The 16448-nt window shown below is 44.4% G+C and overlaps 1 protein-coding gene across 1 annotated transcript in view; it reads left to right on the top strand.

Annotated features, from left to right (window-relative positions):
* The first annotated feature begins 554 nt into the window (after window positions 1-554).
* The window catches only part of LOC124622693 (gonadotropin-releasing hormone receptor-like), a 625533-nt gene continuing 609639 nt past the window's right edge, over window positions 555-16448 (top strand). The window contains exons 1-2 of the mRNA XM_047148483.1: window positions 555-635; window positions 696-1088. Of these exons, the coding sequence (XP_047004439.1) occupies window positions 555-635; window positions 696-1088 (474 nt within the window). The remainder of the gene's footprint in view (window positions 636-695; window positions 1089-16448) is intronic.

The raw sequence follows: 16448 nt of genomic DNA, 5'->3' as shown, positions 1-16448 counted from the left end.
TTGATAACGTATTACTTCTCACCCTTTAGTAACCTTTCTTTTCATAAAATACATTGTGACTTCTTAGTCTGGTGTGTGATATCATCGTCGACTGTTGCAGGTACTAAATAAAGTAACTGTGCGAAGGATTTTACTTCTGACATTTATTATTTGTCTGTAGTTTATCACGATGGGAGATATACACAACAGAGAGCAACACTAGACGCCGTAGTCACCTACAAAACAGCAGCGTTTGTACGTTCAGTTTCCTAAGATAAACAAGGCAGCAGCGACCGATGCCATAACCTTGGCTAGGAGATGAGAGGAATCTGATGTAAACAAACGCTTTCGCAACGATTAAAGAGAGGAAAAAAGAAACGACTTTGGCTCGGCAGAACAACTGGATGTGTTCAGTAAGGAACAGAAGGGTATCAGGAATCTTCAGTGGCCGTTGGACGAAAGTACAGTGGACCGAGGGAAGTTTTACGAAATACAGGTTATAAGCGAAACCAGTGCGTCGTTAGGGGATTTCACGCGGTGGAAGTGAAGTTCGGAAAGGAGTCGAGCGTGTGACGATGGCGTTGTGCGACGGCGGCTGCGACCTGGCCAACGCGACGGAGGCGACGGCCGTGGCGGCGGTGGCGGCGGCGGCGGCGGCGAGCGGCAACTGGACGTGCGAGCCGGCGCCCACGCTGACGCGGTCGTCGACGGTGCGCGCGGCCGTGCTGCTGGCGCTGGCGGTGCTCTCGTTGCTAGGCAACGCGGCCACCATCGCTAGCATCCGGCGGCGGCCGGCGCGCCAGCCCTCGGCGGTGTACGCGCTCATCCTGCACCTGTCGGCCGCCGACCTGCTGGTGACGGTCTTCTGCATCGCGGGCGAGGCCGCCTGGAGCTACGCCGTGCAGTGGCTGGCCGGCAACGCCGCCTGCAAGCTGTTCAAGTTCGCGCAGGTGTTCAGCCTCTACCTGTCCACCTTCATCCTGGTGCTCATCGGCATCGACCGCTTCGTCGCTGTGCGCTACCCCATGCGCGCGCTCGGCACCGCCAAGCGGCTCAGCCGCCTCATCGCCTTCGTCTGGGTGCTCAGCGCGCTGCTCAGCATCCCACAGGTAGGTCGCCGACCGCTAGCAGCTGTACGCCCGCTCTCTGGACCACCCACACTGCTCCTTCGGTACGTACAGTGTGGTTACAAAAGTTATGGGGTACCTGCTAATGTCTCGTCGGACCATGTTTTGCTCGCTTGGAAGGTATCTGCTAAGGCCCTGATCAGGGTAGCTCCAGAAAATAGTCGGTAGTTGCCAACCGCAAGGTTGATCGAGTATAATATCTTCGAGTAGGAGGTTCTTTGGTGGTTAAGAGAGCCGGGCGTGCGCAGTAAAAAACTCGGTAGTCACAGCTAGGTGGCCGGAGGAAGCAGACGTGTGGTGACAGCTGTAAGGCAGGCCGCGCTCACTGCCCCAGACCAAACCTTAGCACGTAAATGAGAGAAGATGTACAGGGTGTTACAAAAAGTTACGGCCAAACGTTCAGGAAACATCCCTCACACATAAATAAATAAAAGATGTTATGTGGGCATGTGTCCGGAATCGCTTAATTTCCATGTCAGAGCTCATTTTAGTTTCGTCAGTATGTACTGTACTTCCTCGATTCACCGCCAGTTGGCCCAATTGAAGGAAGGTAATGTTGACTTCGGTGCTTGTGTTGACATCTGTGAATGTTTGGGCATGTTCTTCCACCTACGCTGAATGGAGCACGTTATCATGATTTCATAGGGGATACTCTACCTGTGCTGCTAGAACATGTGCCTTTACAAGTACGACACAACATGTGGTTCACGCACGATGGAGCTCCTGCACATTTCAGTCGAAGTGTTCGTACGCTTCTCAACAACAGATTCGGTGACCGATGGATTGGTAGAGGCGGACCAATTCCATGGCCTCCACCCTCTCCTGACCTCAACCCTCTTGACTTTCATTTATGGGGGCATTTGAAAGCTCTTGCCTACGCATCCTCGGTACCAAATGTAGAGACTCTTCGTGCTCGTACTGCGCACGGCTGTGATACAATACGCCATTCTCCAGGGCTGCATCAGCGCATCAGGGATTCCGTGCGACGGAGGGTGGATGCATGTATCCTCGCTAACGGAGGACATTTTGAACATTTCCTGTAACAAAGTGTTTGAAGTCACGGTGGTACGTTCTGTTGCTGTGTGTTTCCATTCCATGATTAATGTGATTTGAAGAGAAGTAATAAAATGGGCTCTAACATGGAAAGTAAGCGTTTCCGGACACATGTCCACATAACATATTTTCTTTCTTTGTGTGTGAGGAATGTTTCCTGAAAGTTTGGCCGTACCTTTTTGTAACACCCTGTATAATGATTTCAAATTGTTTTTGTTAGATAACATTCAGAGTTAGGATTTGTATGTCCAAGGTTTGACACAGTAAGTGTTTACGGTAGGTTTTGTGTATGAATTAAAATTTTAACAATGTATATATTGAGATCAACATTGTGTTTCTAACAGCCTGAATCATAATCCAAATCCTTTGCTTAAATTGAATATGAAAATGAGTAGTAGAATGAAGTTAGCCACCAATGAAAGATCCAAGTAAACATCAGGGCCAAAAGTTAATTTTCCAGTACCATCTTAATGCCATTGCACAAACGGCATTATTCTCTTAAATTTTATTGCTGAGTCCAATACATGTTGCATTTCTGTCAAAATGGAGGAGTGCAAGAAACAAGTTCACAGACGCAGTCAGATGCAGGATTGCTGAATAATTAATTTAGAACAACCTCATCAATGACACTTTCACGTTGTAGTGCAGACGCTCGACGTGGCATGGGCTCAGCAGTCGGTCGATATCCGCTGCACAAGTACTGAGTAATGTTGCCTCTGTAGACGCCCAGAGCCGCGGAAGTGTTTCCAGTGCAGGATTTTGTTCACGAACTGTGCTCTCAGATATGTCCAACAAATCTTTGGTAGGATTTGTGTCGGGCGATCTGGGTGGTCAAATCATTCGCTCGGACTGTCCAGAATGTTCTTCAGACCAATCGTGAACATTTTTCCCCAGGTCACATGACGCATTATCATGCATAAGAGTTACGTAGCTGTTTCGTCTCCATTTAGCTGAACGTAAGGGGGGTAGGGCGTCATACAGACCGACTCGGAGCAGGAGAGGCGCCACAGGACATTTGAATTTACACTGTCTATACTTTTGCAAGTAAATTCATAAAACTTTGCCATCATGACCAGAAAGGGTTCAGGATTCGTAGTCATAGCAGTGGAAGTTCAAAAAGCAAAAAAATAAATTTTTTGACATGTGAAATTTCATCATTTTTTTTCACTTACTATTGGCTGCGTTTGTTGCTTTTCTTCATAAGTAAGAGAGATTCTTCGATGAATTTTGTACAACCATACTTAAGGGTGTATGAAACTCTAGAATTTATTTAATTTATGAAAAACTGAATGAGCTGTTACATTTTAAATTTCATGTTTAGAAAAAAACTCAAATTTTATAGTTAATTATCTCAATTTTTACCACAGTTTTTAATAGATTTGGAAAATTCTAGAGTTTGATACACCTGTGAGTATGGTTTGTATGCTGTGCAAAATTCATCGAAGAATCTCTCTTACTTATGAAGAAAAGTGTACCTATAGCAACAACTGCATCCAATAGTAAGTGAAAAAATGATGAAATGTCACATGCTAAAGAAAAATATGTTGTTACTTTTTGAACTTCCACTGCTATGAGTATGAATTCTAAATCCTTTCTGGTCATGCTGGCAAAGTTTTATGAATTTATGTGTAAAAGTATAGACAGTGCAAATTCAAATGTCCTGTGGTGCCTCTCTTGCTCCAAGTCGGCCCGTTTGACGTCCAACCCCCCTTAAGGGGAGGTTTACTATCTTTGGCCCGAAAAAAGCTTATTCGTTGAGACTTTTTTTTTCTCGAGATGTGTTATAAATATCAATGTCAAATTTGGACAAAATTTTTATTGATATTTCCTCTACAAACTGAATTTTTTTCGACCAGAAATGTCGAAGAGCAAAGGCGGAAGTGCCGTCGGAACGAAACACAATTTCGATGTAGACCTCCACGTGCGGTATGTTACAGGTCAGCCGGCTCGTCTGAAATCAAAGTTGGGAAGTGTGTAAGATTATTTAGGAGTTGTACCTCACTTATTTGGACAATAGGAAACAAAAAATTGCAGCCATTTGAAAAAGAATAGGGATTTTTCATCGATTATTCGACTTCGTCGGCCAAGTAAAAAAAATTACAGTTGATGGATCGGAATAAAAGTGGTACTACTACAAGACAATTTAGTTAGCTTCGTCGGAAACAAAGAATCATGCCAATCGGTTCAGTAGATTTGAAGTTACCATACCGCGCGATAAAAAAAGTCGTTTAGAGAAAAAAGCGTTTGAGGTTTTGACTACATATAAATGCAATATTATACAACTTACGTTCAATCTGCTATTTCGGGTCCATAAACTAGTCCTTCCTCTTCCTCACACAGGGCGTTCTGCTCGATCAGGGCCATCCTGCACTGCTCCAGAGCCGCTCGTACGACCGATGACAAGCGGTTTTCGGCCGCTTGAATCCGGTGGTCGTCCGCATGCTTGGCGAGCTGCGTCGAATAGTGTCCCAGGGTGACGTCCATCGTTGTCATGGTCTTCAGAATTACTCAGTACCCGTCGTTGAAGCTGCTCACTGCCAGGAAAGTCGCAATCTCCACAGTCTTCGCACCAGAATGCGTACACTTGGGAGCTAACCTCCGAACATACCCGTTCAAACTTTCATTTGAATTTTGTGTGTCTCCTCCCAAGCACCGGTACAATAACTCGTCCTCCGAAAGAAAAACAACTGGAGCGTGAAAAAGGCCGATTTCAGGCATGTGCATTTTTTTCAGTTCCGTATTCGGAAAAACCGTTTCAAGGGTGGTTTCTACACACTTTTATGGATCCAAAAATACAATTTAAAACAAATCGATTTTTTGAACAAAGAAAAACAAACGTAAACCTCCCCTTAAACGTGGCCATTCAATGTTCGGTTCAGCTGGACCAGAGGATCCCGTCCATTCCATGTAAACACAGCCCATGCCATTATGAAACAACCACCAGCGTGCGGAGTATCTTGTTGACAGTTTGGGTCCTCTGTTGCGTGCGGTCTGTGCCACACTCGAAACCTACCGTCAGGTCTTTTCAATTGAATTCCGGACCAGGCCGCTGTTTTCCAGTTGTCTAGGGTCCAATCGATATTCCACCGAGCCCAGGAGATGTGCCACAAGCGATGTCGTGCTGTCTACAGAACACTCCCTTTGGTCCTCTGCTACCATAGTCCGACAATGCCAGGTTTCAACACTCTGTCCTAACAGATACGCTCGTCGTACGTCTCACATTGATTTCTGCGGTTCTTTCACACAGTGTTGCTTGTCTGTTAGCACCGATAACTCCAGGCAAGCGACGCTGCACTTGGGAATTAAGTGAAGGCCATCGGCCGGTGCTTTGTCCGTGGTGAGACGTAATGCCTAAAATGCGGAGTTCTTGCCACCGCGGATCTCGGAATACTCAATTCCCTAACGATTTATGAACTGGAATGTCCCATACGTCTAGCTCCAACTACCATTCCGGGTTCAAAGTCTATTAATTCCCATCGTGCTAGCACAATCACGTCGGAAATCTCTTCACGTGAATCACCTGAGCACAAATGACAGCTGCACCAATGCACTGCCCTTTCACACCTTGTATATGCATACCTCCCGCCCTCTTATATGTGCATATCGCTGTCCCATGATTTTTGTCATTTCAGAGTGTATTCACGGTGTTAATTTTAGCACTACGTGCAAGTATTGCCCTGAATTCGTTCAATGCATTTCTCGGGGGCTAGCGGAAGAAAGTGTTAACTCACGAGAAAGTTATTTAAACACTTTGACTGCCAGCCACGTAAACCTTGTTTCTTGGAATGATTTGTCATTATGTCTTATTAACCCCACTACTCAAAATTTTTCGTACTAACCTTCTGTCAAAGCCTGAAACTTCTTCTCCTCGATTACACATTTCCATCTTATCTGAATGTTTGGTTTTATTTTCTTATAAGGGGGCTATTCCGAAAATAAGGAACGATCGCTCGCGAAATGGAAGAACGAGTGAAAATCCGATGAAACTTTACACAGATGTGTTGCACGGCGTCTCTAGCTAGCGTGAAGTCGCTCTTTGCAGTTCTGATGGCACAGGCGCGCGTAGAAACTCTTACAAAATTGTGTTTCCCGCCAAGTATGAGTGCATGCCCAGAGATTTTGCCTGATTTCGCGTTACCGGTCATGCAGTTTCCTCTTCATGTATGTTCTCCGCCGCACAATGCAGGGGCAATGAGGAAGCTGCTGCAGCTTTTGCGATGGAAAGTGTATTATTGTCCACCATACAGCCCGGACTTCGCTCCCTCTGATGTTCATCTCCGCTCAAATGAACCGCTGGCTGTGAAGACAACATTTTGGTACAGGCAAACAGCTGCAGACCAGTGCGGAGAACTGGCAGAAAGCACAAGCACAGGAGGATGCCTTCTGTGACGAGGGTACTGGAAAGCAGGTACGACATTCTGAGAGGTATCTACGTCAGAGAAGCGGCTATGTAGAGAAGAAGCTGGAAGGTGCAGCTAACAGTTGCAAATAAAACAGGTTTGATTTTTCACTGTGGTTTCCATTTTGCGACCGATCGTTCCTTACTTTCCGAATAGCCTAGTATTTTTAACAAATGTTTGGTTTTCCAAACAGAATAAATTTTACCAAAGCCAAAATAGTTTCCATTTACCTTTCTAGTTGACTTTACTACTTTCAGTAATTGAAAACTTTGAACCTATAACCGCAGTTATAAACTGTTACACCTTTTTTCATATAGTATAATTTTTATGTTTACACGTCTTTTTGCCCATGACTGTTTTGCTTTCACTACACTGGTATGATGTGTCTCTTCCTGCAGTCCTTCCTATTTGCCTATAAAAAATTTAAAAAAAATGTATCATGGTTGACAATACGAAGAAACATCGGGAAAAAAGCAACTTTTTAACGAACGATTTACAAAATAAAAACGAGAAATACTCACTTGAAGGTTGACGCAATTCTTTTTCATAACGTCGGGACATTAATCTAAATCGTCCGTAGTGCATCCACACTGTCATCGTAAACAAATTCTTGCTCCAGTTGACGCAAAATTTCGTCTATGTGTAAACTGAACGAACAGTTGCCGCTCTCCAGCAGCTTGATTTCATACAACAAACAGCTGTTTTAGAAAATTCAGGCCCCTCGCCAACACAATGAAGACTAACTGAATCATCAATATTTGTGATTTCGTATATACAAAGGGAGAAACCGAAATGTTCTCGTCCCGTCAGTTGATGTGACTGGTAGTTAAGATATTAAGTTATTGCATGTTACAATACCGATAAACTGAATGACATGAACATTAATAAAATAAGACAAAACAGTTCAAATAGTAGACATTCTTTCTACCAGTCGTATGGAACACCTTTTCATCTGCATACGGTCTATTCAAAAACACAACAAATACCGTGAGCTGAAGGTTAGCGCTTTGCGGTGGTTCTCTTACCTAAAGCCTGAATGATTGGGTTGAACTGACAGAACTCCAGCCTGCAGTTTCAGACCGGCCACAATCTCTGCAATACCAGTTCCACTAATCTGGCTCGGGTGAAGCGTCCATGAGAAGACGCATAAAAATGCCTGATTAAAGCAGCGGGTCCCGTACGCTAAGTCTTACTGAGGCCATAAGTTTGCATCTGATTGCGTGTTCTCATAGACTTTCTACATTAGACAAAGTTACATAGCTCTGGGCATATAATAGCTCCAAGGAACAAACAACTCTCCCTAATACACGTATCAATCCTCTCGTCACGCAAAAGAAAAGACTGTGAATCGGAGACCAAACAAGTCTTACTTACATTCTGAACCCACAGTTACAATCAATGTTCCTCGTGATCTTAACTGTCCTTCTATATGCCAGTTTCAACAGAGATCAAATTCAATCAATTATAATCGGCAGACGCAACAAAAATACACACATCAAAAAAGATTTTGGTCACCCCAGTTCCCAGAACTCCTGAAGATAGACGTTGACTGTGGATATTATATCACAGACACAGTCCCTTTGACTGTCACTAAACCCGCCTTACCAACAATTAAATTTATGTGATCATTCCACTTCAAATCGTTCCGTACGCATACTCCCAGATATTTTACAGAAATAACTGCTACCAGTGTTTGTTCTGCTATCATATAATCATACAATAAAGGATCCTTCTTTCTATGTATTCGCAATACATTACAATTGTCTATGCTAAGGATCAGTTGCCACTCCCTGCACCAAGTGCCTATCCGCTGCAGATCTTCCTGCATTTCGCTGCAATTTTCTAATGCTGCAACTTCTCTGTATACTACAGCATCATCCGCGAAAAGCCGCATGGAAGTTCCGACACTATCTACTAAGTCATTTACATATATTGTGAAAAGCAATGGTCCCATAACACTCCCCTGTGGCACGCCAGAGGTGACTTTAACGTCTGTAGACGTCTCTCCATTGAGAACAACATGCTGTGTTCTGTTTGCTAAAAACTCTTCAGTCCAGCCACACAGTTGGTCTGATATTCCGTAGGCTCTTACTTTCTTTATCAGGCGACAGTGCGGAACTGTATCGAACGCCTTCCAGAAGTCAAGGAAAATGGCATCTACCTGGGAGCCTGTGTCTAATACTTTCTGGGTCTTATGAACAAATAAAGCGAGTAGTGTCTCACGCGATAGATGTTTCCGGAATCCATGTTGATTCCTATCCTACAGAGTAGATTATGGGTTTCCAGAAATGACATGATACACGAGCAAAAAAACATGTTATAAAATTCTACAACAGATCGATGTCAGAGATATAGGCCTATAGTTTTGCGCATCTGCTCGACGACCCTTCTTGAAAACTGGAACTACCTGTGCTCTTTTCCAATCATTTGGAACCTTGTGTTCCTCTAGAGACTTGTGGTACATGGCTTTTACAAGGGGGGGGGGGGGGGGGGGGGCAAGTTCTTTCGCGTACTCTGTGTAGGATCGAATGAATTGGTATCCCGCCAGGCCCAGTGGACTTCCCTCTGTTGAGTGATTTCAGTTGCTTTTCTATTCCTTGGACACTTATTTCGATGTCAGACATTTTTTCGTTCGTGCGAGGATTTAGAGAAGGAACTGCAGTGCGGTCTTCCTCTGTGAAACAACTTTGGAAAAAGGTGTTTAGTATTTCAGCTTTACGCGTGTCATCCTCTGTTTCAATGCCGTTATCATCCCAGAGTGTCTGGATATGCTGTTTCATCCATTTAGTGATTTAACGTGAGACCAGAATTTCCTAGGATTTTCTGTAAAGTCGGTACATAGAATTTTACTTTCAAATTCACTGAACGCTTCACGCATAGCCCTCCTTACGCTAACTTTGACATCGTTTAGCTTCAGTTCGGTTGCGTCCGCATTGTTACTTTGTGCCAGGAAGGGCTCTCAACAAGGGAAGTGTCCAGTCATCTCGGAGTGAATCAAAGCGATGTTGTGCGGAAGTGGAGGAGATACAGAGAGACAGGAACTGTCGATGACATGCCTCGCTCAGGCCGCTCACGGGCTACTAGTGCAGTGGATGATCGCTACCCACGGATTATGACTCAGAGAAACCCATGTTGAATAATGCTTTTCGTGCAGACACAGGATATCGTATTACGAGTCAAACTGTACGCAATAGGCTGCACGATGCGCAACTTCACTCCCGACGTCTTCGGCGAGGTCCATTTTTGCAACCATGACATCATGCAGCGGGGTACAGATGTGCCCAACAACATACCAAATGGACCGGTCAGAACTGGCATCTCGTTCTCTTCATCGATGTGTGTCGCATATGCATTCAACCAGACAATCATCGGAGATGTGTTTGGAGGCAACCCGGTCAGGGTGAAGGCCTTAGACACACTGTCCAGCGAGTGCAGCAAGGCGGAGGTTGCCTGCTGCTTTGGGGTGGCGTTATGTCGGGTCGACGTATGCCGCTGGTGGTCATGGAAGACTCCGTAACGGCTGTACGATACGTGAATGCCATTCTCCGACCGATAGTGCAACTCCATTGGCGGCAGCGTGGCGAGAAATTCGTCTTCATGGACGACAATTCGTGCCCTCATCGTACACATCTTGTGAAGGACATCCTTCAGAGTGGCCGGGACGTCTCCAGCCATGAACCCTATCGAACATGCCTGGGATAGATTGAAAAGGGCTGTATATGGACGACGTGACCCACCAACCGCCCGCATCTCGTGGTCGTGCGGTAGCGTTCTCGCTTCCTACGCCCGGGTTCCCGGGTTCGATTCTTGGCGGGGTCAGGGATTTTCTCTGCCTCGTGATGGCTGGGTGTTGTGTGCTGTCCTTAGGTTAGTTAGGTTTAAGTAGTTCTAAGTTCTAGGGGACTGATAACCATAGATGTTAAGTCCCATAGTGCTCAGAGCCATTTGAACCATTTGAACCCACCAACCGCTCTGAGGGATCATGCCGAATCACCGTTGAGGAGTGGGACATCTGGACCAACAGTGCCTTGATGAACTTGTGGTAGCATGCCACGATGAATACAAGCATGCATTAATGCAAGAGGACGTGCTACTGGGTATTAGATTAACCGGTGTGTACAGCAATCTGGACCACCACCTCTGAAGGCCTCGCTGTATGGTGGTACAGCATGCAATGTGTGGTTTTCACGAGCAATAAAAAGGACGGAAATGATGTTTATGTTGGTCTCTATTCCAATTTTATGTACAGGTTCCGGAACTCCCGGAACTGAGGTGATGCAAAACATTTTTTGATGTGTGTGTTAAGTCGGTCAGTAATGGTTACAATGCTAAGACTGCGTTTGACAAGTTTTTAGAGAATCTTTTAGCTCAGCCCCGTTTCTGTGCATTCAATGCTGTCCCGTTATGACTCCTCCGACCAGGATATGTACACTGATATAGTTGGACCGTTACAACTGTCTTCCACCGGCCGCCCTGATAGCTGAACGGCCAGTGTAACGGACTGCCGTTCTAAGGGGCCCTGGTTCGATTCCCGGCTTGGTCGGGGATTTTCTCCGCCCAGGGACTGGGTGTTGTGTTGTCTTCATCATCATTTCACCGCAATCCGGCGCAGGTCGCCCAATGTGGCGTCGCATGTGATAAGACCTGCACCAAGGTGGCCGGACCTGACCCGTAAGGGGCATCTCGGCCAATGGCACCAAGCGCTCATTTCCAGTCTTCCGCCGATCCCTTCAACGATGTTTCGAAGCTGCTTTGACCATATGATCCGGAACATATTCATTAAAAACTATTTCTTGTTCAGTTCCTTTATGCATCAACATGGAATTTAAGACGTTTGCTTTAAAATATTGCATTTTCATTCTTCATTATCGAGTTTTTGCGAAAGCTTTCGACTGTTTCAGTAATGGCTTAAATAATATGGTACTGTGTCAGTTCCCTTTCTTCCCCGAGCGTATCACGATGCGTTTCGAGAATTTACCCCCATTATAAAGAGCAGTTGAATTTTACAACAGTGTTCTCATGTAATGTCTGCGTTTGTATTTATATCCATCTTTTTCCCTGCGTTAAAGCAATTTGAGGATTAATATTTTCAAATTTTGCCGATTGCAGCTGAGACCAGCAGCCTCGTGCAGCACTAACGCATACCCCCACAGCACTCGAAAAACGGAGATAACGTTTATCCTGATGTCCGCGACTTTTCTTTTGAACTGCCCTTTTATAGATTGAAATTTCCAAATTTATTTAGTTAATTCAGCAGATTAGAACTAGCACATGTTTTTAGGGATCTACATCGATTATCAACTCAGTCCTTAGAACTTGCTGGTTAAATGAATTACATCGAACGTTTTCACACTCTGCATGACAACGAGTGTCTACATTACAACTTAAAAAATTACGGTTCTGCGTCTCATGACACATATTTTTCCTTCAAATCATATATTACGTTTTTCACTTTTACTGAATAATATCCTAACTATAGTTCCGATAGCAGTATAATGGCACAGTAAATGAACACCATCTATTTACAATAGCAACGAAACGGAAATACAAACCAATGTTACGCTCTCGCGATTGGAGACTCGCAAAGTGCTTTCATGTGATGGCCAGATCCGGGGACCGTATTTGATTCACGCACGATACATTTCGTTCGGGCGAATTCTCTCGTAGTGAACGCATATTCTGTGTTGTTATTTCCAGGTGTTTCATTATTTGGCACTACACCACAGTAATTACGCAAATGAAGTCACGACTTCTGAGAAGCTGCAGTATGAGCAGTTTATTCAGCGACTAAATTCGACAGCGTTATCGTCACTTTGTCAGAGTAACTGAGTCATACCGGCTATACATCGAGAGTCATTGTGAACACCAGCCGTGAACCATTAAAAATTGTGAGCATTCGCATATGCATGTATATTATGTGCATCTGTACGTTGTGTCAAGGGGTAATGTACTGTAAACAAAAAAAATGCGAGGTGCTCCGGAACACTACTAAAAAGGACACGTTAAATAAATCACACATATTTAAACGTTCTCGATTCAACAAAATACCTACGGATTCAAGTTACGAGCGACTTAAAGTGGAACCGTCACACAGAAAACTATGTGGAGAATGCGAACCGAAGACTACGTTTTATTGGCAGAAATCTTAGAAGATGTAACAGTTTTGCAATAGAAACTGCCTACACTTCGTACTTTTGTACTTGGCTGTGGTATTCTAAATTTCTCAGTACTTCTTTTTGAAATGTTGTTCGCAGACTTTCGCGGAATAGTTGATATCTGTCCTAAATCGTCAGACAATTCAAGTTTCTAGTATTGCCGTAACATTCTACCTTGGCTCAACTATCCTACCAATATTCGTGCTGCCCCTATTCGTATACGTTCAATATCCCCTATTCATCCTATTTGGTATGGTTGCCACACAACTGTGCGATATTCTGCGGTAGGTTGCACGTTTTTTTAAGCAATCTCCGCTGAGCATATCCTACACTACTGGCCATTAAAATTGCTACGCCCCGAAGATGGCGTGCTACAGATGCGAAAATTAACTGACAGGAAGAAGATGCTGTGATATGCAAATGATTAGCTTTTCAGAGCATTCACACAAGGTTGGCGCCGGCAGCGACACCTGCAACGTGCTGGCGTGAGGAACGTTTGCAACCGATTTCTCATACACAAACAGTACTTGACCGGCGTTGCCTGGTGAAACGCTGTTGTGATGCCTCGTATAAGGAGGATAAATGCGTACCATCACGTTTCCGACTTTGATAAAGGTCGGATTGTAGCCTATCGCGATTGCGGTTTATCGTATCACGACGTTGCTGCTCGTGTTGGTCGAGATCCAATGACTGTTAGCAGACTATGGAATCGGTGGGTTCAGTAGGGTAATACGGAATGGCGTGCTGGATTCCAACGGCCTCGTATCACTAGCAGTCGAGATGGCAGGCATCTTATCCGCATGGCTGTAACGGATCGTGCAGCCACGTCTCGATCCCTGAGTCAACAGATGGGGACGTTAGCAAGACAACAACCATCTGCACGAACAGTTAAACGACGTTTGCAGCAGCATGGACTATCACCTCGGAGACCATGGCTGCGGTTACCTTTGACGCTGCATCTCAGACAGGAGCGCCTGCGATGGCGTACTCAACGACGAACCTGGGTGCACGAATGGCAAAACGTAATTTTTTCGGATGAATCCAGTTTCTGTTTACAGCATCATGATGGTCGCATCCGTGTTTGGTGACATTGCGGTGAACGTAGATCGGAAGCATGCATTCGTCATCGCCATACTGGCGTATCACCCGGCGTGATAGTATGGGGTGGCACTGGTTACACGTCTCGATCACCTCTCGTTCGCATTGACGGCGCTTTGAACAGTGGACGTTACATTTTGGAAGTGTTACGACCCGTGGCTCTACCTTTCATTCGATCCCTGCGAAACCCTACATTTCAGCAGGATAATGCACGACCGCATGTTGCAGGGCCTTTCTGGATACAGAAAATGTTCGACTGCTGCCCTGGCCAGCACATTTTCCAGATCTCTCACCAATTGGAAACGTGTGGTCAATGGTTGCCGAGCAACTGGCTCGTCACTTTACGCCAATCACCACTCTTGATGAACTGTGGTATCGTGTTGAAGCTGCATGGCCAGCTGTACCTGCACACGTCACCCAAGCTCTGTTTGACTCAATGGCCAGGCGCATCAAGGCCGTTATTACGGCCAGAGGTGGTTGTTCTGGGTACTGATTTCTCAGGATCTACGCACCCAAATTGCGTGAAAATGTAATCACATGTCAGTTCTGGTATAATATATTTGTCCAATGAATACCCGTTTATCATCTGCATTTCTTCTTGGTGTAGCAATTTTAATGGCCAGTAGTGTTTCAGGAAGTAATAGCAATGCACTGTGTTAACCACACTGTACTTAAATACGTTACTAATTTCTGAGTGATTCGGTATCAGTACTACAGTACTATTTTTCTAAAGTATACTCCGCAATAGACAGCTTTACATACTATGGAGTATGAAAACGTGCTTGATGAAAATTTGATCAGCCCGCTTCCTCGCTTCCCTTCCCAACAGTCACCGATACGTGGCACTGAGCCTCTTTCACTGCCTTTACCATGTCACTAACTGCCTGTTTATTGCAGGTACTGGTTATGGGGTGAGCACGTTCCCATGTTTTTATGGTATTATGTGTGGTCGGCATTTTGCGGTAAGCTTCTTCCTGCTCGTGCCCTTTAGTGCCAGTTGCGGTATATTCAGCCGCCAGTCCGCAGATGAAGATCGTCCTTATCGAGCCATTTACACCGACTTAAAACGTTTAATCACTGCGTCTGATCCTTGGAAAGATGGTTCCATTGGGCTGCGGAGACCATTTTGTGTGATGAAAACTTACTTGCACGATTCGCGTTCCAGGAACAAGCATAGAGCGGTTTTTTCTTCTTTATTTTTTCTTTCCTTTTTCTCGTGGTAGCACTGATCGTAACGTGTTGATACGTGGTCGCAGACAGTTTTCTCACGTCGCTCGTCGTGTTGGTGAAGAAGGGAATGGTTAAGCAAAGTGTTTGTTCGAACATAATTTCGCCTGTCTGTGTTGTAGCCCTTCTTAAAAGCTGTTGTCTGAATTTAAGAAATGTGATTGCGTTATTTGTTAACTTTTGCATGAAGCAAAGAATTGTGATAACATTAAAATGCGACGAGGCCGGAGTGATTTAAGATTTTAACTAGTCGTATAGCGTGCGTAGTTATTAAATTTAGTCTAAAACAAAAGTTTATCGTGGGTAAGAGCCCGATATTGCGTTATTTTGAACTGAAAGGCAACATTCTGCTTGTATTTTCAACTTTCGTGCCTCCTGATGACGTGCCTCACACGTTCCAGAGGAGCATCACCTGCAGTTCTGGAACAAAATGACGGAAACACGCGTTTATGAGATTTATTGTGTGGTTTAATAAAATTAGTGAGGTGACAAAAGTGGCAAGATGAATAAGCAAGCTGACGGAATTGCAATGCAGTGGTCACCAAGCTGAAAATCTGGTACAGCAGAAAGTGGAAAAATCCGAACAAAATCGAACTCCCGAAGTAACAATTTCCTCATCTAGGTTCATCAGGATTCCGTAGCTCAATATGTAAAAGCGGAACCCTTACAGGGTGACTTTGTCGTCCATCTGTGTGTCTGTCTGTCTGTCTCAGGAACGGATGGAAGCATCCAGTGGAAATTTATGTCGCATATTGAGGTCTACAGTCTCTTGACAATACAAAAAAACCGAAGCTTCTAATTCAATGCAATCAAGAGATTTCTACACTCGCAAACTCACTCACTAATCCTACCAGACCTACAATCATGAAATTTGCCAGGAAGTAAGGTTTCACGATGAAGAAAAAAAAGAAAAATCTGAAAATTCGAAATTTGTAATTACATCAAACGGAAAAAATGATTTTGTCATCCCTTTTCGGACTATCTGTCTGTTCCTCAGTCTGTTAAATCCCCTTTTTCTCATGAACGGTGGACGCATCAAGCTGAAATTTATGTCACACACTAATAGCTATGAACTCTTGGCGGTATAGTAAACGTTAACTTTTAAGTAAATGAAATAATTAGATACGACCATTATTGTAGCATGTTTTGATAGAAACTCTTTCATCAAAACCCATAGCATACGGTCCCTTGATGATATTTGGCAACAAGCAAAGTTTTACTGTAGACGCCAACGAAAAATCCTTAATTTGTAGTTATGCCACACGACATAAAATCTGTCTTTTTTATCAGACTGTGTGTCTGTCCGTCCGTCTATTACGTACCTTTTTTCTCCTGAACGGTTAGACGTATCAAGCTGAAACTTACGTCACATACAGAACCCTGCGGTCTCTCGGTGATATAAAAAACGT

The sequence above is a fragment of the Schistocerca americana genome, chromosome 7, assembly GCF_021461395.2.
Source record: "Schistocerca americana isolate TAMUIC-IGC-003095 chromosome 7, iqSchAmer2.1, whole genome shotgun sequence".
NCBI classification, from domain to species: domain Eukaryota; kingdom Metazoa; phylum Arthropoda; class Insecta; order Orthoptera; family Acrididae; genus Schistocerca; species Schistocerca americana.
Note: the sequence above shows the minus strand (reverse complement) of the source record. Positions and strands in the feature narration are given on the sequence as shown.